Raw genomic sequence first — 20,908 nt, 5'->3', positions numbered from 1 at the left:
TTGAAAGCCGTCAGTCATTGCGGATCAGCAGCAGCTGCCCTTTTTGGGTGAGGAACTGGCAGCCTCTCACAAATCAGCATTACTTCTCGTAGCTACATGTAGAGATGTCTTCTCCCCCCTGTAGAGTTGCTCCACAGCCTGAAAACACTACCAGCCCTCCTGGCTTCTCGGAAGATCTCCCGGGACAAGGATAAAGGATTGAGCCCAGCGCTGACCTTAGAAAGCTTGCTACGTGTGGCCAATCTTTCCCCTTGTAGACCCCAGAGAGGGCTGCTGTACTCACACTGTCCTCATTGCTTCCTGCTGCTCCAAATCTCAATCCCATTCACGCCTCACTGCTGAATGTATCCTCCAGAGCTAGCCCAAGCCCAGCCTGGAGGCAGCCCCCCCCCCAGACCTAGGGGACCCCTCCCAGGCACCGACAGTCTTCTCAGCACTCCATCTTCCACCCAACCCCTGTCAGTCTGGCTCTCCCATATTTATGGGCCAATCCACAATTCCACCAGGGCCTCCAAACCTGGGATTGACTGGACCCTCATGAACATGCAGATCAGGCCTCCACCCCTTCCTGCTTACCAATTTCTGGTTCTATGGTCCTCCAGAGTCAGGAGGAGGTGCTAGAGCCACAACCTGTTAAATCATCCAGCTGATCTGCAATAACCCGACTTCAATCACAGACTCACACACCTACCATGAGTCATACACAATGATTTTACCTACAATACACTACACTATTCTAGTAGCACACTAGAGGGTGCTACACGAGTAAATACAAAATGCAGTTTTTAAATGATGATTTAATTTATTAAGGATAGAAAAGCTGTCCAAACCTACCTGACCCTATGCGAAAAAATAATTGCCCTGCCATTGCTAAATCATGAATCAACTGTGATAAACCACTTTTTGTTAATGCTGAGTTACATTTCACTTGCCACACCAAGGTCTGATTACTGCCAGACCTGTTGAATCAAGAAATCACTTAAAGTGTTTCAAAAACCAGGACCCTGCATTCACTATATCTGGTCTCTCACAGTACACAGAGCATGGAAATTCAATCATTTTAGTCAATATAAATGGCTAAATACCTTTTCTCATCAGCAGTATATTGTATAGCAGTCTTCTGACTTCTATCAGTGGTTAAAGATTGTAGGAGGCATTTTCTCTAGGAGGATGCAGAACCCCTGACCTCTGTTTGGGCAGTGCCTATTGGCCCTGTGCTGATCATATGCACTCTCCCAAGAAAAAAAACTCTCTAGCAACTGACACTAAACTGAGCATGTGCAGAGTGACTCCACACCTTATGTCTTATCTGGAGATAAGAGGGGAACACTGGAAGAAGGGGAGGATCAGAGAAGACCAGATCAAACATCCTTTTTACACAATAGAGAGGATTAACCTCTTAGGTTCCACAATGAGTGTAACAAGAATGCTTTACTGCATCTACAGGCTGATTGTACTGTTGTGGGTTTAGTAACACTTTAAATAGAAGCTGTCTGACAAAGTGAAGAACGCTAAAAGATCTAAAAAACACATCATGCCGCGATCTAAAGAAATTCAACAACAGATGAGAAACCAAGTAATTGACATGTATTGTATCAGTCTGGAAAGGGTTACAAAGCCATTTCTAAGGCATTGGGACTCCAGCAGGCCACAGTGAGAGCCTTTATCCACAAATGGAGAAAACTTGGAATGGTGGTGAACCTTCCCAGGAGTGGCCGGCTGACCACAATTACTCCAAGAGTACAATGGCGACTCATCCAGGAGAACCCAGAACAACATCTAAAGAACTGCAGGCCTCACTTGCCTCAGTTAAGGTCGGTGTTCATGACCAGGGGCAGACTGACCATTTGGAAACTCAGGCACTGCCCGAGGGCCCGGGGTCAGTAGGGGGCCCCATGATATGCCCCTGGTACCTTTTTCATAGGCTTTTTTGAGTTTGGGCAAGGACACAGGGGACCCATGATTCCCTATTGCCCGGGGGCCCCATGAGTTGTCAGTCCACCCCTGTTCATGACTCAACAATAAGAAAGAGACCGGGCAAAAATGGTGTCCATTTGAGAGTTCCAAGGCCAAAGCTACTGCTGACCAAAAAGAACACAAAGGCTTGTCTTACATTTGCCGAAAAACATCTTGATTATCCCAAGACTTTTGGGCAAATATTCTGTAGACTGATGAGACAAAAGTTGAACTTTCTGGAAGGTGAGCGTCCCGTTACATCTGGCATAAAACTAACACAGCATTTCATAAAAAGAACATCATCCCAACAGTCAGACATGGTGGTGGTAGTGTGGTGGTCTGGGGCTCCTTTGCATCTTCAGGACCTGGACGACTTGCCATAATTGATGGAACCATAAACTCTGCGCTCTACCAGAAAATCCTGAAGGAGAATGTCCAGCCATCAGTTCCTGACCTCATGCTCAAGTGCACTCGGGTTATGCAGCAGGACAATGATCCGAAAAGCACCAGTAAGTCCACCTCCGAATGCCTCAAAAACACAAAATTAAAGTTTTTGAGTGGCCTAGTTAAAGTCCAGAATTAAATCCGATAGAGATGCTGTGGCATGACATTAAACAGACTATTCATGTGGCTGAATGAAAACAATTCTGCAGAGTAGGCCACAATTCCTCCACAGCGATGCAAAAGAATCCCTTGCCAGTTATCACAAACGCTTGATTGCAGTTGTTGCTGGCACAACCAGTTATCACGTTTGGGGGGGGGGGCAATTACTTTTCCACATAGAGCCCGGCAGGTTTGGACAGCTTTTTTCCTTTAACCACTTCAATTCCGGACACTCCCCCACCTCCTGTCCAGGCCAATTTTCAGCTTTCAGTGCTATCACAATTTGAATGACAATTGCGTGGTCATGCAACACTGTACCCATATGAATTTTTTTGCATTTATTTGAGACAGATAAAGAGATAAAGCTTTATTTTGGTGGTATTTATTCACCACTGGGATTTTTTTTTTGCTATGTAAATGAAAAAGTCCAAAAATTTTGAAAAAAAGTGTTTTTCTTATACAATTTTGCAAATGAATAATATTTCATCATAAATCTTGACCAAAATTTATTGCATTATCTTTTTATTAAAAAAAAAAACCCAAATTAGTTTATAACCAGAAATTATAATTTTTAAACACTTGTTTTACATTTTTATTTTATTTTTTTGTATTATTATTTTTTTTTTTTTTACATACTGTCACCCTAGCTGCAGTGTCACCATAGAGAACTGTACTACTTGTGGGGGGTGATGAAGATTTTTTTTTTTTTACACTGATTGCTTTTACACCCACAAAGGCTGTAAAAGCAATCATTTCTCCTCTCTGGCTGCATTCTTGCAGCCATTGAGAACTACTGTGTGAGCTGTGATTGGTCACAGCTTGTCATATGGTACAAGCCCCTTCCAGTCCAGACACTTTCACCCCCTGCCAGTCCGGACACTTTCACCCCCTTCCTGTCCGGACACTTTCCCCCCCTTCCAGTCCGGACACTTTCCCCCCCGGACACTTTCCCCCCCGGACACTTTCCCCCCCTTCCAGTCCGGACACTTTCCCCCCCAGACACTTTCCCCCCCGGACACTTTCCCCCTCTTCCAGTCCGGACACTTTCCCCCCCTTCCTGTCTGGACACTTTCACCCCCTTCCAGTCCGGACACTTTCCCCCCCTTCCAGTCCGGACACTTTCCCCCCCTTCCAGTCCGGACACTTTCCCCCCCCTTCCAGTCCGGACACTTTCCCCCCCTTCCTGTCTGGACACTTTCACCCCCTTCCAGTCCGGACACTTTCCCCCCCTTCCAGTCCGGACACTTTCCCCCCCTTCCAGTCCGAACACTTTCCCCCCCTTCCTGTCCAGGCCAATTTTCAGCTTTCAGCGCTATCACACTTTGAATGACAATTGCGCGGTCATGCAACACTGCACCCATATTCATTTTTTTGCAATTTTTTTGAGACAGATAAAGCTTTATTTTGGTGGTATTTATTCACCGCTGGGATTTTTATTTTTTTGCTATGTAAATGAAAAAGTCCAAACATTTAGAAAAAAATGTTGCAAATAAATAATATTTCATCATAAATCTTGGCCAAAATTTATTGCGTTATCTTTTTAGTAAAAAAAAATAACCCAAATTAGTTTATAACCAGCAATTATAATTTTTAAACATGTTTTTTACATTTTTATTTTATTTTTTTATATTATTTTTTGTTTTTTTTACATACTGTCACCCTAGCAGTACAGTGTCACCATAGAGAACTGTACTACTTGTGGGCGGTGATGAAGATTTTTTTTTTTTACACTGATTGCTTTTACACCCATAAAGGCTGTAAAATCAATCAGTTCTCCTCTCTGGCTGCATTCTTGCAGCCATTGAGAACTACTGTGTGAGCTGTGATTGGTCACAGCTTGTCATATGGTACAAGACTGTTGTGAATAGCCCTGTACCATGTGATCTCTGTGATCATTCACAGATTTCACACACGTAGTAAGCAATGATGTCAGAAGTGACATTTTGCTTACTGCTCTGCATGTGATCAATGATTGGCCAATCAGTGATCACATGACCGGGACCTCGCAGGGAGGTCCCGTACGACAATTGGTGTTCCACTATGTCTGGAGGACACAGCGGGCACCGGATCGCGGTGCTGCGCGCTCCTAGGGAGCGTGCACAAGCAGGGGGCAGGGAGGCCGTTTATAAACTGCCACCCGACCCTGCACTGCCACCGCCCGGCCGTTTATATACAACGGCCGGACGGGAAGTGGTTAATAAATGAAATCACACATTTTAAAAATGCATTTTGTATTTACTCGGGCTATCTTTGTGTAACATTCAAATTTGTTTGATGATCTCAATTATTTAAAAATGCAAAACAATATAAACAAAAAAAATCAGGAAGGGGGCAAATACTTTTTCACAGCACTGTAAGTCCAGCACCAGAACTGCCTGCAAAACCTCAAATAATATGACCATCTGGATAATACGATTGCCAACACGAGTGTTTGAGAAACGTCCCTTATCAAACTTCAGTACTTCTGACTGTCCTCCCGCGACCAAATCCACAGGAAGAGACCGTCTGCACTCACACATAGACAGAAATCCCCCACCTGGGAGCTCCTGGGCTGACGCATTTCATCCAAAAAGGCCGGGTTCAATAATAGAGGAGCATTGCAATAAAGCCCAGCCTTGTGGGTGAAACAGCGGAGGAGGTCCTGATGGGAACTCTGTTCACATTGATGAGTGAAGTTTCTAGCGCTTACATTTTTCTGCAGCCATACAGTGCAGCCAGTCTTTACCGTTAGGTTTGTGCAGTCTGTGGGACGTAGGACGAGCCCCTGTTTGCATCGAGCACCTGATCTTCAACAGAGGTAACCAGGGGCGCACTGACCATTCGAGCACTCGGGCACTGCCCGAGGGCCCGGGGTCAGTAGGGGGCCCCATGAAATGCCTCTGGTACCTTTTATAGGCTTTTTTGGGTGTGCTTTGAGTGTGGGCAAGGACACAGGGGCCCCATGATCCTCTATTGCCCGGGGGCCCCATGAGTTGTCAGTCCGCCCCTGGAGGTAACCCAATTCAGGCCTTGGGAGCAGCGTATCCCTTTCTTTTGTTCTCTCATGCCCATGACCACATCAGCACTCGTCTCTGGCAAACACCAGACACATATACATGGCACATTATCCAAGGGGTTAAAGCAAGCTCATCATTTTTAGAACTGGTGAAGTGATTTCAGGTCAAAGCAATCACTTATTTCTGACTCTGAATGTGATCCCCTACCATGGCGCTTGCGGTGGGTCCTTGGCTCTCCCTTTCCTCCTGGAAGCCCAGTCCTATAGAGAGAGGAGGAGCTCCCCTGCGACTAATGACTTGATAATTACTGATTAGCTGCAGGGGAGACATTGGAGGTCTAATAGACCTCTGATGTCTCCGTGAAGAGGACCTGTCACCTGCCTAGTGCTATCAAATAGGGGGCCTGTTGGCCCCATACCGTAGCAATACATTTTAATAAAGAAAAACGTAAACAAAAGTGTTACAAAATAAATTCTATTCAATAAGTAATTAAAAACACTTTTAAAGTACCCTGGTCGCTCGCATACACATCCAAATTCAAACGCACAGAGTAGGGTGAGTAGGGTATGGAAACATAAATGGTGCCTCACATGGGAAGTATCGCTGCGGACATCAAAGTGAGAGCAGTAATGTCAGGACACAAATTGAAGTGCGCATGCACCAGCACACAGGCAAGGAATTTCTGCCAGTAACCTGTGTAGGAACCAGGGGCAGACTGACCATTTGGAAGCTTGGGAACTCCCCGGGGTCAGTAGGGGGCCCCATGAGATGCCCCTGGTATCTTTTTCATAGGCTTTTTTGAGTTTGGGCAAGGACACAGGGGTCCCATGATCCCCTGTTGCCCAGGGGCCCCATGAGTTGTCAGTCCGCCCCTGGTAGGAACACATGTTGGCACATTAAAGTGTGCACGTCTGCACGCACCAGCACATGTTCACGCTTTGCCGCCCATTCATGCATGCTCAACCTCAGAACTGGATGATTGCTGGGTGATCTTCAGCTACCCGTGGATCTTGATCCTGTGTTTCCTGGTTTTCCAGCTTCGAGACTACCCATTGCTGACTTGGCTTGTCCCTGGACATCTCCTTGACTCTTACTTGATCGTGACCTTGGCTTGCTGATTGACCTTCCGTGTATGAACTGGCTTGTCTCCAGACCCTGCCTATGCTGCCGGCTACCTACCTGTGTATGACCCAGGCCTGGCTCCTGACCACGTCTCCTTTTCCAGTCATCTGTGTATGATCCTGGCTGAGCTTCCAGATGACATCTCTTTCATCTACCCACATCAGGTTCTAAGTGCTCCGCCTTCTGGGTTCTACCCTGTAATGTCACACCACAAGTGCCGGGGACTGCCTACCACAGCTCCTTCCACAGGTGATTGAGGGACATCCTTCTGCTGCATCAGTCACTGTCTCTGCAGACCATCCCTACAGACCATTATCTACTGTCCAGGACTGGCACCCAAGCATCCTTCCTTCCCTTCTTTCCTTCCTTCCTTTTTTCTTATTTTCTTTCTTTCCTTTCCTTTCCTCCTTCCTTCCCTCTTCCTTCCTTCCTTTCTTCCTTCCCTTTTCCTTCCTCCCTCCCTCCCTCCCCTTCTTTTCTTTTCTTCCCTCTCTCCTTTCCTTCCTTCTCTTCTCTCATTTCTTTTTTCTTTCCTTTCTTCCTTCCCTTCTTTCCTTTCTTTCCTGTGTTTTCTTTCCTTCCCTCCTTCCTTTTTCCTTCCTTCCTTTTTTTCTTCTTTTATTTCCTTCCTTCTTTTCTTCTTCTTTTCTTTCTTTCCATCCTTTCCTTTCCTTTCTTTTCCTTTTCCATTCCTTTCCTTGCTTTTTTTCTTTCTTTTCTTTCTTTCCTTCCCTCCTTTTTTTTTCCTTCCTTCCCTCTTCCTTCATTGCCTTTTCCTTCCTCCCTCCCTCCAATTCTTTTCTTTTTCTTTTCTTCCCTCTCTCCTTTCCTTTCTTCTCTTCTCTCATTTCTTTTTTCTTTCCTTTCTTCCTTCCCTCCTTTCCTTTCTTTCCTGTGTTTTCTTTTTTCTTTCCTTCCCTCCTTCCTTCCTTCCCTTCTTTCCTTTCTTTCCTGTGTTTTCTTTCCTTCCCTCCTTCCTTTTTCCTTCCTTCCTTTTTTTTCTTCTTTTATTTTCTTCCTTCTTTTTTTCTTCTTTTCTTTCTTTCCATCCTTTCCTTTCTTTTCCTTTTCCATTCCTTTCCTTGCTTTTTTTTCTTTCTTTTGTTTTCTTTCCTTCCTTCCCTCCTTTTTTTTCCTTCCTTCCCTCTTCCTTCCTTTTCCTTCCTCCCTCCCCTTCTTTTCTTTTTTCTTTCTTCCCTCTCTCCTTTCCTTCCTTCCCTTCTCTCATTTCTTTTTTCTTTCCTTTCTTCCTTCCCTTCTTTCTTTTCTTTCTTGTGTTTTCTTTTTTCTTTCCTTCCCTCCTTCCTTTTTCCTTCCCTTCTTTTTTTCTTCTTTTCTTTCTTTCCATCCTTTCCTTTCTTTTCCTTTTCCATTCCTTTCCTTGCTTTTTTTCCTTTCTTTTCTTTCCTTCCCTCCCTCTTCCTTCCTTGTCTTTTCCTTCCTTCCCCCCTCCCCTTTTCTTTTTTCTTTCCTTCCTTCTCTTCTTTCCTTCCTTCTCTTCTTTCCTTTCTTTCCTTCCTTCTCTTCTTTCCTTTCTTTCCTTCCTTCTCTTCTTTCCTTTCTTTCATACCTTCCTTCCTTCCCTTCTTTACCTTCCTTTCCTTCCTTCCTTCTCTTCTTTACCTTCCTTTCCTTCCTTCCTTCCCCCATGATAACTCACCTAAGCCCCCCAATGGGGCTCCTCAAGGAATTGTAAAAAATAATATTTAAAAAAAACAAAAAAAAAAACTACTGACACCAGCTGGGGAACTACCAGGGACACAAAAGTCACACTTGTAGGCCCTGGTGTTCCATCACTGGGTTCAGAAGGAAGGGCCCCAGCCGGGAGTCAGGGGGGGCCCTTCATGGTTTCTTGCACCAAGGCCCTAAAGGTTCTAGTTACGCCACTGCTTGCACCCTTGTTCCCACATTCAGGTGTGTTTGGACCAGAGCCTTCTCGTCACTTGGGCCTCCACCCAGGTACTACATGTGACAAGTCATCCTAGAGTCATAATTCATGGCTGATAACCTGCAAAGGCTTTCCAAGCATCACTTATGGACAATTTCGGCCACCAGAGTGTTTTGCAATATTATTGGCATGTGCAATTTTAAGGTGTGACATGTTTGGTATCCGTTTGTTCGATGTTATGTCATCTTATATACTAGCAAACAACTGAGCATAATGTGTTTGCTTGCACTAAAATGACTTTAATGTCTTTCTTCCTAAAAATAAGTGTTTGATAAACAACTGAGCAAATATTGTACCGCATAAAAAAAATTGCAACTGCCACCATTTTATTATCCAGTGGCCTCTGTGTTCAGAAAATACATGATTGTTTGAGGGTTCAGAGTAATTTCTAGCAGAAAATGCAGATTTTTTTTAAACCTGTGTATGAAAAATAAAAAAAATTGCAGCGGTAGGCAAGCAGTTAAGCCCCTCTCACCTCCAGTTTGGCGAATAGCGGCAGTTCGAAAAACTTCTGCACCCAGAGTTCAAAGTTGAGGCCGAAGCAGTTGCATATGGACCAGATGTAGACAATGTCACAGGGGCCCAGCCACAGCGTGGTCACCAGGAACGTAGACACAGTGGCCACCAGCTCCTTCTTGATGTTGTTGTGGCCCTCACCGAGGAAATCATAAACGTACCTGAGCAAAAAGGACGGGGGGGGGGGGGGGAAAGAACTATTATAATGTGATAGTATGTAATCATAAAACCCTCACCATGGCAGTGACAACAGGAATTGTTTGCAAGCACAGCTCCAGGTGAACGCTCAACCCAAATAATTATATTGCAGATAACTTCTCCTCTTGTTTTAGGTCAGTTTTGTGATCCCAACGATTCTGCTAGTCATCCCAGCCAGGTGACCTCAGTTTTCTCTGCTGCTGTTACCCCTTGTCATGTTTCACATGACTGTCCTATGCCTTTAAGTGTTCTTTGTATTTTGTCTCTGCTCCTCCCTTTCCTCTGGTTTAGTTCATGCTGTATAGTAAGCCCCACCCCTTTTCCCAGTAATGCATTGCAGCTTCTAGCCTCATATCATGAAGCAGATCACATTATGATCTTTTGACCTATCGAATGTTCATTGTTGTAAGATTCTCTCAGTTTATGGAATAAACTTCACAAGATCTACAAGATGTCTTCTGGATCGAATCACTGCCTGTGTCATTCAACTAAGACTGGAGTTATCGCTATCTCATCACAACTGTAAGTTACGGAGATCACACTTTCAATGCTTCGATTGGAGAGACAGAACACCTCTAGGTTCACATCTGTGCGGGTGGTGCCGCTGCGGATCCGCACGAAAATCTGTGCATCCGCACCACCCGCACAGAGAATGGCGGACCCGCGGGCCGGTGCCATGAGTTCTAATGGTACGCCGCCCGCACTGGAAAATGCAACCGTACTGGGAACCTCGGCTGCGTTTTCCAAAGCAGTGCAGGGACTTCTTCTCTGCGTGTCACGGGCATGGGAGTCCATTCAAATGAATGGGCTCTCATGCCCGTGTAAAATGCGGCCCGCACAGCCGCATAGATGTGAACCGGGGGTTAAGGTGGAACTACACTGTATCTGAGCACCACAAACCAAAAATGCTTCTGAATTCATTTTTAATATTCAAAGCCAGGAGCGGACTGACAACTCATGGGGTCCCCGGGCAATAGAGGATCATGGGGCCCCTGTGTCATTGCCCACACTCAAAGCACATCCAAAAAAGCCTATAAAAGGTGCCAGGGGCATTTCATGGGGCCCCCTACTGACCCTGGGCTCTCGGGCAGTGCCCGAGTGCTCGAATGGTCAGTCTGCCCCTGTTCACAGCAAATTCCCCCATCCATCCATGTCTCCTTGCTTTATTTTGCTGAGAAGTCACTTTGAACCCTCCCCCACCCTAGCATTTCTAGCCTCAGCCATCTTGAGTAAGGTCAGAGGATTCACGTAGCATTTACTTCCTATAATCCAACTGCCTTTAGCTCAGGCATGCAGTCAGGAGGTTGTGCTGCTTAGCTGAGAGAGCTCCTACTCTCCTGAAGACTCCTGGGATGTATGACATCATTTTGGCCTAGGCCAGAAACCAGGAAGTAACTGAAGAAATGTAAGAAAAGTTTAAAACAAATATGATATACTTTCCTATCTGCTATTGTTATTTACCAAATTACTTCTACTTCATATTTTCTAATGCATTCACCATAAGCGGGCAGCACAGGGGCTAAATGGTTAGCACTTCCACCTGTCAGTACTAGGGGCGTTGGTTCGAATCCCAGCCACGGCACCACCTGCCTGGAGTTTGCATGTTCTCCCTGTACACCCGCTGGGCCCATTATGAGGAGTTCCCACCATATCTGCTGGGTTTTTATTTATTTTCTACAATGGAGAATGTAACAGGAAGAAATAGGACACACAAGGTTGGGCAGAAACATCTCAGACTCCCAGGGTGACAGGAACAGAACAGGAATTATGTGCCGGGGATTCTCACTGCTGATGGATCCAAGACCAGGGGTGAGAAAAAGTGGAAAAGTTTGTCAACATTTCACTGTCTCACCAATATGCATTGAAGTCAATGGGGAGGACACAATGACATTGATTTTGAAATGTCTGGTAGACAGAATCCCAATATCCGCTGTGATCCTGGAATAGCAGTCACCCCGATGGTACTCACTTGCACAGCCAGTCATTAATTCCTCGGTCGAAGTGCCTGAAACAGCAGAAAGAACCATCAAGACTCATGGATTAGACGTATGGGGGAGCACTGATTGTAAAAAATACTGTAACAATGTGTCCAGTGAGAGTACACGCAGGATACATGCATTGTATGTGACACAAAACAAATGTTATTAGACCGCGTCCTGTGCTGCTTGAATGTATTTAATTGATTTACAAACTTGCTGACCTGCCACAGTACATATACTGCCACCTACTGGCATAGCGACATATCTATATGTCTCTGCTTGTTTCTGGTTTTCGGACGCACCTACCCGTGTGATTTGACTCAGCGGGAGTTTGTCAGCAGATCCCGGCCAATGATTCACAGCTGGGACCTGCGTCCAATCACAGCCTAGAGCCCTGTGTTGACAAACAACACAGAGCTCTGCACAGCAAGAACGATCTAGGATCTTTTTTTCTATTATTTTGTTAGATATGTTTAACTTGTTGCCGACCGCAGATAGCCGAATGATGGCTGCACTGCGGCCGGCCAGTTCTGGGTGGACGTCATATGACGTCCCCCCAGAACGCGCTCTCCTGCGCGCCCCAGGGGGCGCGCACCCGGCGATCTCCGTGATCGCTGTGTCCTACGGACACAGCTGATCACGTGATGTGGTAAAAGGCCAATCACAGAGGCCTTTTACCACCTGATCAGCGGTGTCCAATGACACGCTGATCAGAGGGAAATGCAAGTGCCGGTTCTCGGCTGCACTTTCCTCACGCTGTCAGATCGTGAGGAAAGTACTGCTGAGAACCGGCAGTTGTCAGAGCGGGGATCGGCACCGATCATCAGGGCACTGATGATCAGTGCCCTGATGATCGGTGCCCAGCAGTGCCACCCGCAAGTTCCGCCCACCTGTGCCCAGCAGTGCGCCCACTAGCTCCGCCCACCTGTGCCCAGCAGATCACCCACCTGTGCCCAGCAGTGCACCCACCTGTGCCGCTCTGCAATGTCACAAACCTGTGCCCAGAAGTGCCACCTACCTGTGCCCAGCAGTGCCACCCACCTGTGCCCACCCACCTGTGCCCACCAGTGCCACCCACCTGTGCCCACCCACCAGTGCTGCCCACTAGTGCCACCCACCAGTGCAGCCCAGCAGTGCTGCCAGTCAGTGCCACCAGTCAGTGCCCAGCGGTTGTGCCAGTCAGTGCCGCCAGTCAGTGCCCAGCAGTGATGCCAGTCAGTGCTGTCTATCAGTACCCATCATCAGTGTCACCTATCAGTGCCACCTATCAGTGCTGCATATCAGTGCCGCCTATCCATGACACCTCATTAGTGCTGTCTATCAGTGCCGCCTATCCGTGCCACCTCATTAGTACTGCCTATCAGTGCCCTTTAGTGCTGCCTATCAGTGCCCATCAGTGCCGCCTATCAGTGCCCATCAGTGCTGCCTCATCAACGCACATCAGTGAAGGAGAAAAATTACCTGTTTGAAAAATTTTATAATAGAAACAAAGAAACTTTTTTTTTTTTTCAAATTTTTGGCAATATTTTATTTATAGCGCAAAAAGTAAAGCGCCCAGTGGCGATTAAATACCACCAAAAGAAAGCTCTATTTATCAAAATTTCATATGGGTACAATGTTGCATGACCGCGCAATTGTCAATCAAAGTGCGGCAGCGCTGAAAGCTGAAAATTGGCCTGGTAAGGAAGGGGGTATAAGTGCCTGGTAGGCAAGTGGTTAATAGCAGAAAGTAACAAATATTGTTTTTTTTTTTTTCCAAAATTTTTGGTCTTTTTTCGTTTATATAATAACAAATAAAAACCCCAGTGGTGATCAAATACCACCAAAAGAAAGCTCTATTTGCATGAAAAAAATGATATAAATTTAATTTGGGTACAGTGACGTATGACCGCAAAATTGCCAATTACAGTAGCACAGTGCCGAATAGCAAAAAATGGCCTGGTCATGAAGGGGGTAAAATCTTCCTGGAGGTCAAGCGGTTAAAACAGGGAAAAAAAAATTATTTGGCCATTTGATGGTGCATTTGATGGTGCTAAGTATCATAGGAAAATAGTGTTACACTTACCACCATCTCGTGGCCAAAATGCAGTATTTTCCATTTTAAATCAATGAAGAACATTTGAACAGCACAGGAAATTGCCTGATAACATTCATGTTTGCCTTTGCATGCACTTTCAATGGGTGAACTACTATATGATTTTTAAAAAAATAAATAAACCCTATAAACTTTCAGAAAGAAAAGAAAAAGAGAACACGTCCAACAATGTTTTTAGAATGTATTCTATCCTCCAAATCCCTCTCTCCCCCTTCCTTCCCCTACCTCCACTTCATCGCTTAATATATCATATATACCTTTAGTTTCTGCATTATCCTCATCCTGTGCTGTATCTGTAGAGTTATGCATCCGATTTTTGGCTAAAATGTCTAGCGAGCCCTAACACACTCTTTGATTTATAATTTTTTTTTGTTTTTTTTTTTGAAGAATTGTATTGCAATACTATGTATGTATATCTTAAAATATTTGGCTAAAATGTCTAGCGAGCCCTAACACACTTTTTGATTTGTAGTTTTTTTTTTCTTTTTAAGAATTGTATTGCAATACTATGTATGCATGTCTTAAAATCAATAAAAAAAAAAAAAAAAAAAAACGAATACAAAAAAATAAAATGCAATATATAATCCTTCATTCTGTGCACCAATTTAGCTGAGCCATGAATTAAAAATGTGATCAAGTTGAAGGCTCCATGCACACGGGGCGTTTTAATAACGCAGGTAACATTAGCTGTGTAAAGCCACATTAAAAACCGGAGTTTTTCAGCGTTTTTTTATTAGCTTTTAGCCACTTTTTTTCACGTTTGCGTTTTTTAGAGTTTTATTGGACTAAAAAAAAAGTCCAAAAATGATTTTTTTAGCGTTTTTGTATTAGTGTTTAGCCATTTTTTTCGGGTTTGCGTTTTTTAGAGTTTTATTGGACTAAAAAAAAATGTTTTTTTGGTCAAAAAAAGTCCAAAAACGATTTACTGTGTTTTGCCGCGTTTTTTCAGCATTAGAGCGTTTTTAAAACTCCTCTAGAAACCCACTAAATCTGGGGGGTTTTTTTCAGCCAAAAAACATTGATACCAGTCTATGTGTGTATGGACACATAAGATAACATGCTGGGGGGTTTATTAGCTGTAGAAAAAAATGTCAAAAGCCAAAAACAACCGCTGTAAAAACGTACAGTGTGCATGAGGACTAAAGAGGATCTTACATAGTTAGTCTGGCTGAAAAAAGATAAAAGTCCATCCAGTTCAACCACTAAAAAAAAAGTTACAATCCTACACCCACAGTTGATCCAGAGGAAGGCAAAAAAACCCCAGCAAAGCACGATCCAATATGCTCCTGCAGGGAAAAAAAATCCTTCCTGATCTTGCATGAAACCCCCCACCTCCATGTAAAAACAAAGCCAAATCTAAGGCAAAAAATAAATAAAAAGGGGGAGGGGGGGGTTAAGAGATTTCCACCTTGAACCATGGCCTCTCTACCCCCAGACACCAATTTATTTATCTATTGGCTATTTCCCTCTAGCGTTCTCTAGAAGTTGTACATTGTATCCCTTACTCCAAAGACATGTGTTTTCTATGTTCCTCATCTCCATCTAGTGGCCATAATGCAGTATTTTCCTTCTGGCCATAGGAGAAAATAGCCTAAAGACCATTTATTTTTGCCCAATTTGCACAGAAGGAAGGCACCTTCACTGGATGAATGGATTTATTTTTTTAATAACTAGACTCCTTTTTTTTACGTGGCACAGGGGGGCTAACTATGAGCTGCAGGGTCCTGGTGTGAAATTTAAATACAACTTTAACGCACAAGGAATGGAGTGAACATTCTTAGAGCCCTCTCCTGACCGTATGGGCCCTGCGACACCTTCTGTGGTGACACCCGGGGCACTGATGTCAGCACTGCGTTGACTTACGTTTCAGCAAAGACGTAAAGCATGGTGATACATTTGGGGGGCTGCGGTGGGTCCAAGTGGTCCAGTCTGGAGATAGTATTTATCACCCCGAACATCACAGCTGCTTTCACCCAGTCATATACCAGGTTGGAGTACGCCAAACCCGCTACAGAGGGGAAAAAAAGCAACATTTTCATACACTGTGAGGGCCAGTCAGTGTATAATGTTAATATTAAGGAGTTATAAAATGATAAAAAAAATACAGAATATTTATATATATATATATATATATATATATATACACAATAAATCTATAAATAAAAAAAATAATAATTAAAAAAAATATAGTAACTGAAAAAAAACAAAAACAAAACTCATTTATAATATATTAATATATATATATATATGAGTGTATATATATATATATATATATATACATATGCATACACACTGCATGTTGAAATGCATTTTTATTACAAAATATATGACAAATATTTTTAAAAATACATTTCAAGTATACTGCATGTCTTTAAAAATACAAATCTACATTTTTGGAATGCATTTACAAATATATGTAAAAATGACTTTTTTATATGTTAAAAAAAATCTGAAGAATATATTTTTAAAAATATATGTCAATATATTTGGGAATAATATATTTTTTATCTTCCATATGGGATGCAAGGTCAAATTCCACAACCTACACTGCTTTGTTCATTAATACAGAGCTGCATTGATTTGTGTCTTGTATATTTGCCCGCAGTTCCGCTCTAAAGCCCAACTGCAGGCTCTGTGCTTCCCTCCACCCCGGGAGGCCCCTGCCCCTTTTTCTTCTGGCTGGTGCCATGATGCGCTGGGTCCTACCATCTTCGGTCCTTCCCTGGCAGTGGGCAATCCTCAATGATGTGTGTAGGATACCATAAACGAGAGGGGAAGCCATGACCAGGGCTGCTGTTAGAAACCATGGGGCCCCTTACAGCCAACCTGAAAGGGCCCCCCCAAACCACAGGGCCCCATACAGCCAACCTAACAAGGCCTCCCCCATCCTCACAAAAAAACCCCACAGTTCACTAGGCTTCAGTTATGAATGAACACCGTGAGTAATCGGTACCAATCATTCATTGTGTTCATTGAGGAACGAAAGGGGCTGGTAAATTACTGGAACCGGTCCCCTGTATATTTCTCTCTGCAGCAGCTGAAAGCCAGCCAGGGGGAGGAGACGAAGCCGGCTTTCAGCTGCTGCAGGGAGAGCCATACAAGAGATTGGTTCCAGTAACTGCCCCGTTCACCCATCCTGTCTACATCTGATGCACCCAGCTGCCTTGGCCCCCCTGCAGGCCATACAAGAGGAATGGTGGTACCCCCTTATCCACGGCCCTGGCCATGACACCCTGCACTCACAGTCCTTCCTCAGTCTTCTTGGCTGAGTCACACTGGGCATGATTCAACCTGGAAGACTAAGGACATCTAGTGGCGGAAAAGTGGTACTGTGCAGATAATTGGAGAGAATGGCTTTTAGAAAATGAAGACATAAAAATGATGGGGGGGGGGGTGTTTCACCTCTTGCCATCTATGAAACAAAGAAGGTGGGCTTTAATGACCATGCCTCACACATACACGTCCATGGGTGGCAGAGCCTTCCATGCTTAGCGCGCGCTCCAGGCACAGGGGCAGAGCTGTCAAAGACAGCTTTCGGTCTCTGCCCAGTATCCTTAGCCAGCAGGACAGGCTCCTGATCATGTGACCCCCTACAATAGCCAATCACAGTGGTCACATGATTGCCCGATCCTTCCCACCCCCAGACCCTGTTAAAGGGATGCTGGAGATGCCCGGTAAGGGGTTAAAAAAATACGCCTGGTGTTGAGTTTGAGGCTGCTTTACTGGCCAAATGCTTGCGTTAGGTCTAGGGACCGGCTGACCATTTAGGCACTCGGGCACTGGGGTCAGTAGGGGGCCCCATGAGATGCCCCTGGTACCTTTCATAGGCTTTTTTAGGTGTGGATTGAGTGTTGGCGAAGACACAGGGGCCCCATGATTTCCTATTGCCCTGGGGCCCCATGAGTTGTCAGCCCGCCCCTGGTTAGGTCAGTGCGTATTGTTTGGAACCCACTGAAATGTCATAACAGCCAGGAAACTAGCATTTTCTAGAAGGAGGTCCATCAGCTGGAGCTGGCAGCTAAATAAAGGGGTTTACTGAGAAGGAATTCATCAACACGCACACTCCGCTCCTCACAAGACCTCCTTCTCTCTAGTTCCCTGGTCTCCTCCTCCCATGCCCGCCTCCAGGACTTCTCCAGGGTGTCACCCATCCTCTGGAACTCCCTGCCCCAACCCATCAGATTATCACCTACTCTCCTCTCCTTTAGGCGCACCCTGAAAACCCATCTCTTCAGGGAAGCCTACCCCACCCCCTGCTAACTTGCCGACCTCCTCCACTCTTCCTACCACTCCATCCCCCACAGCTATCTCCTCCTGTGCCACCATCCCCTCCCTCCTAGATTGTAAGCTCCAAGGAGCAGGGCCCTCGATCCCCTCATGTATTGTATTGTATTGGTATTGTTCTGTCACATGTTCTGTCCCCCATTGTAATGTACATGCGCTGAGCGAACTATTGGCGCTTTATAAATACTGTATAATAATAATAATAATAATAACTGCAGCCCTGGCTGACTCCAGAGAGAAGGAAGAAACATGTTACCATTTAGGTGACAAGAAGGGATACGTTACCCAGAGACCAATCTGACAACTTCTTCACAAACTTCAGGTCGGAGGGCATGCTGAGAATGTACAGGAAGTGGAAGAAAACGTCCACCAGAAGTATGACCAGCACGTGGACCAAGGCCTGGACACGAATGTTCCACATCTCGTTCTCTTTGCGGGTCAGCGACCGGGAATTCACCTGTGACACGAGCAACCCAACACGAGCAACTCAACGTCAGATTATAGACCTGAGACTCCAGCAATTCAGCAATCTCTAAATCATTTTAGCCCGGGTTCACACTGGCGCTGTGCGGAATTCGTAGCGTTTTCAGAATCGCACCCCATTCATGCGAACCGCTGCGGGGGTGTATGTTAAATTAACCCCTTCCCGCTGGCGCCTCCCGGCCCATTAAAAGTTTCAGACGCCGGGAGGAAGGGCGGGTGGGGCGTGGTTTAGGAATCATGTGACCGCCGTGACGTGTCATCACGGCGGTCACATGATCGGGAAAGGTCCCGATCGAAAGAGCAGACCGGGACCTTTCCATGAGTACCGGACACATGTGCTGGGGAGCGCGCAGGGTGCGCGCTCTCAGCACATATGTTTTTTCTTACATGAACGCAAATGTGCGGCCGCTCGGTGTCTAGGCCCATTTGTGTGCGGCTGGCGTAAAGGGGTTAATAACACCCCGAAATCTGCATTTATCTAATATGCTACCTTAAACATAAATCTCCCAAAAAGCGAAAAAAGCAATAAATATAAAAAAATTGTCCAAAATAAAGCAATAGTGTCCCAAATAAAGTCAATATACAAAAATCGCACACTTGTGTCCTCAAAAAATTATAATTATAAATAGTGATTCCAATTCTATATCTAAATCACTATTTATGATTTGAATTTTTTGAGGACACAAGTGTGTGATTTTTGTATATTGACTTTATTTGGGACACTATTGCTTTATTTTGGACAATTTTTTTATATTTATTGCTTTTTTCGCTTTTTGGGAGATTTATGTTTCAGGTAGCATATTAGATAAATATAGATATAGATACACTTTCCAGGGTGAAGGTGAGACTTTATGCTACAGGGTATTATATATTTTTTTAGGGTGTTACCGTAATTATATGTTTACTTTAACACCCCGAACTCAGTCCGCAAAACGAGGCGCGATGTGCAGAATCGGATCGCATAGGTGTGAATACCCATGCGATCCGACTCCAAAAAAAGAGTCCTGTACATTTTTGGTGCGTGTGCGGTGCAATTAGAGCCATACAAAATGTACGTCTCCGATCGCACCGCACACAAATCGCGTGTGATTGGCACAGGAATGCGGTGTGGTTCCTGCGCGAATCACATGCGATATACCGCACCGCATATATGTGATCCCGGGCTGATACTCATGCATGCGATGCATACTAGTACATTATAACATTGTTTTGCAGGGTGAAATTTTTTATATTTTTATTATTTTATTTTTTTTTACTACCCTTTTAATTATTATAGAGATGCATTAATTTGTGTCTTTTATTTCTACCTGGAGTTCAGCTTTAAAGCCCAAGCGATTACAGCATGTGTTAAAAAGGTAAGTCCACCTTTCTGACCGTGTGTGATGGGAGTCACTTTGGGTGGGGGGCCCATGGAACCCAGCTCACTTTGGAGAGGTGGGGAGACCCCTGTCTCAGCTCCCCATATCCCTAATATGTGTAAGTCACCCTATGCCTTTTAGGGGTACAGGATGATCTGTCCTAATATTGGGGTGGGGGGGTTGTTGATTGTTTAATGCCATGTGGTTGCATACCATTGTTCTATTGTCTGTCTTGCTTGGGAGCAAACTATTATGGGATGTATGTGTTTATGTGTATTAGCTTAGTGGGGGGGTGTCTTCAGCAGCCCTCTCTCCTGATGGGACTGTCTGCTGGTGTGAAGTTTAAATACCTGTGTGTCTCTTGTTGCTAAGTGTAGATTGCCCCGCCCTGTGTCATTATGCAGGGAGGGGGGATTGCCCCTTGAGTGCATAAAAAGCCAGTTCGAGTTTCAAATAAAGAGTTCCATGTTCAGATAGACTGGTGTCATCTAGTCTTGTATGGTCGGCTGTGGTGTCTGTGTTCGGACCGGGAAGCGGTAGTCTAATGGAAGTACCCAAGCGCGGACTGGGTCGGTTCCGTTACACCAGTGTTTCTCAACTCCAGTCCTCATGGACCCCCAACAGGTCATGTTTTCAGGATTTCCATTATTTTGCACAGGTGATTTGATCAGTTTCACTGCCGTAGTAATTACCACAGCTGTTTCATCTGAGGGAAATCCTGAAAACATGACCTGTTGGGGGTCCATGAGGACTGGAGTTGAGAAACACTGCGTTACACCATGTTACACCGTGTTTCCATGGCAGAGGGGCTCGTGGTTCTCAATGAAGCACAAGTGTGGTGATTTTCTCGCATTTATAGTCCATGGGTACCTCTTCCAGCCCCAGGACTGAAGGTCCATACCCCAGTACAGACCCGGGGCTGGAGGAACCAGAGCCAATGTTGCACCTGCCCTCCACTGATGGCGGTTGCAACGCTTTGCAGGCTCCAAGGCAAAAAATAATAAATGCACTTTTATTAATCAATGTGGGTGCAGTTAATATTTTTTTTGCAAGAGATGGACTTAATGTCGATTGCAATCCTTTCACTGCCACTCTTCAAACAAATAAAAAGTAAAAAAGATAAAACATAAAGGCATACCCAACCACTTAAAAAAAATTGTGACAGCCCCCCCCCCCCACACACACACGCATATACATAAGTAAACACATACCTTGGGGCCGCTTACTGAAAATGGCGATTGTGGTCCACATGTTACACATCGCCACGCATGCTGTAGTGAGCAATAATTCTAGGACCATTATTCACGGCTATCTTTAAAATGCAGACCAGTAAGAACTCCTAAATTGTCGCCTATTGAAAATTTTTAAAA

The 20,908-nt window shown here is 44.8% G+C and overlaps 1 protein-coding gene across 1 annotated transcript in view; it reads right to left on the bottom strand.

The window, feature by feature from the left end:
• The window catches only part of HHATL (hedgehog acyltransferase like), a 52,113-nt gene that overhangs the window by 7,154 nt on the left and 24,051 nt on the right, over positions 1-20,908 (bottom strand). Inside the window, exons 7-10 of the mRNA XM_089689025.1 lie at positions 17,983-18,154; positions 15,277-15,421; positions 11,309-11,344; positions 9,101-9,302 (exon numbers count right to left, since the gene is read on the bottom strand). Coding sequence (XP_089545151.1) covers positions 9,101-9,302; positions 11,309-11,344; positions 15,277-15,421; positions 17,983-18,154 — 555 coding nt within the window. The remainder of the gene's footprint in view (positions 1-9,100; positions 9,303-11,308; positions 11,345-15,276; positions 15,422-17,982; positions 18,155-20,908) is intronic.

This window comes from Staurois parvus, unplaced genomic scaffold (assembly GCF_062004578.1).
Source record: "Staurois parvus isolate SC_StPar_1 unplaced genomic scaffold, SC_StPar_1.0 ptg000467l, whole genome shotgun sequence".
Classification (NCBI taxonomy): Eukaryota; Metazoa; Chordata; class Amphibia; order Anura; family Ranidae; genus Staurois; species Staurois parvus.
This window is presented reverse-complemented; position numbering and strand designations above follow the sequence as displayed.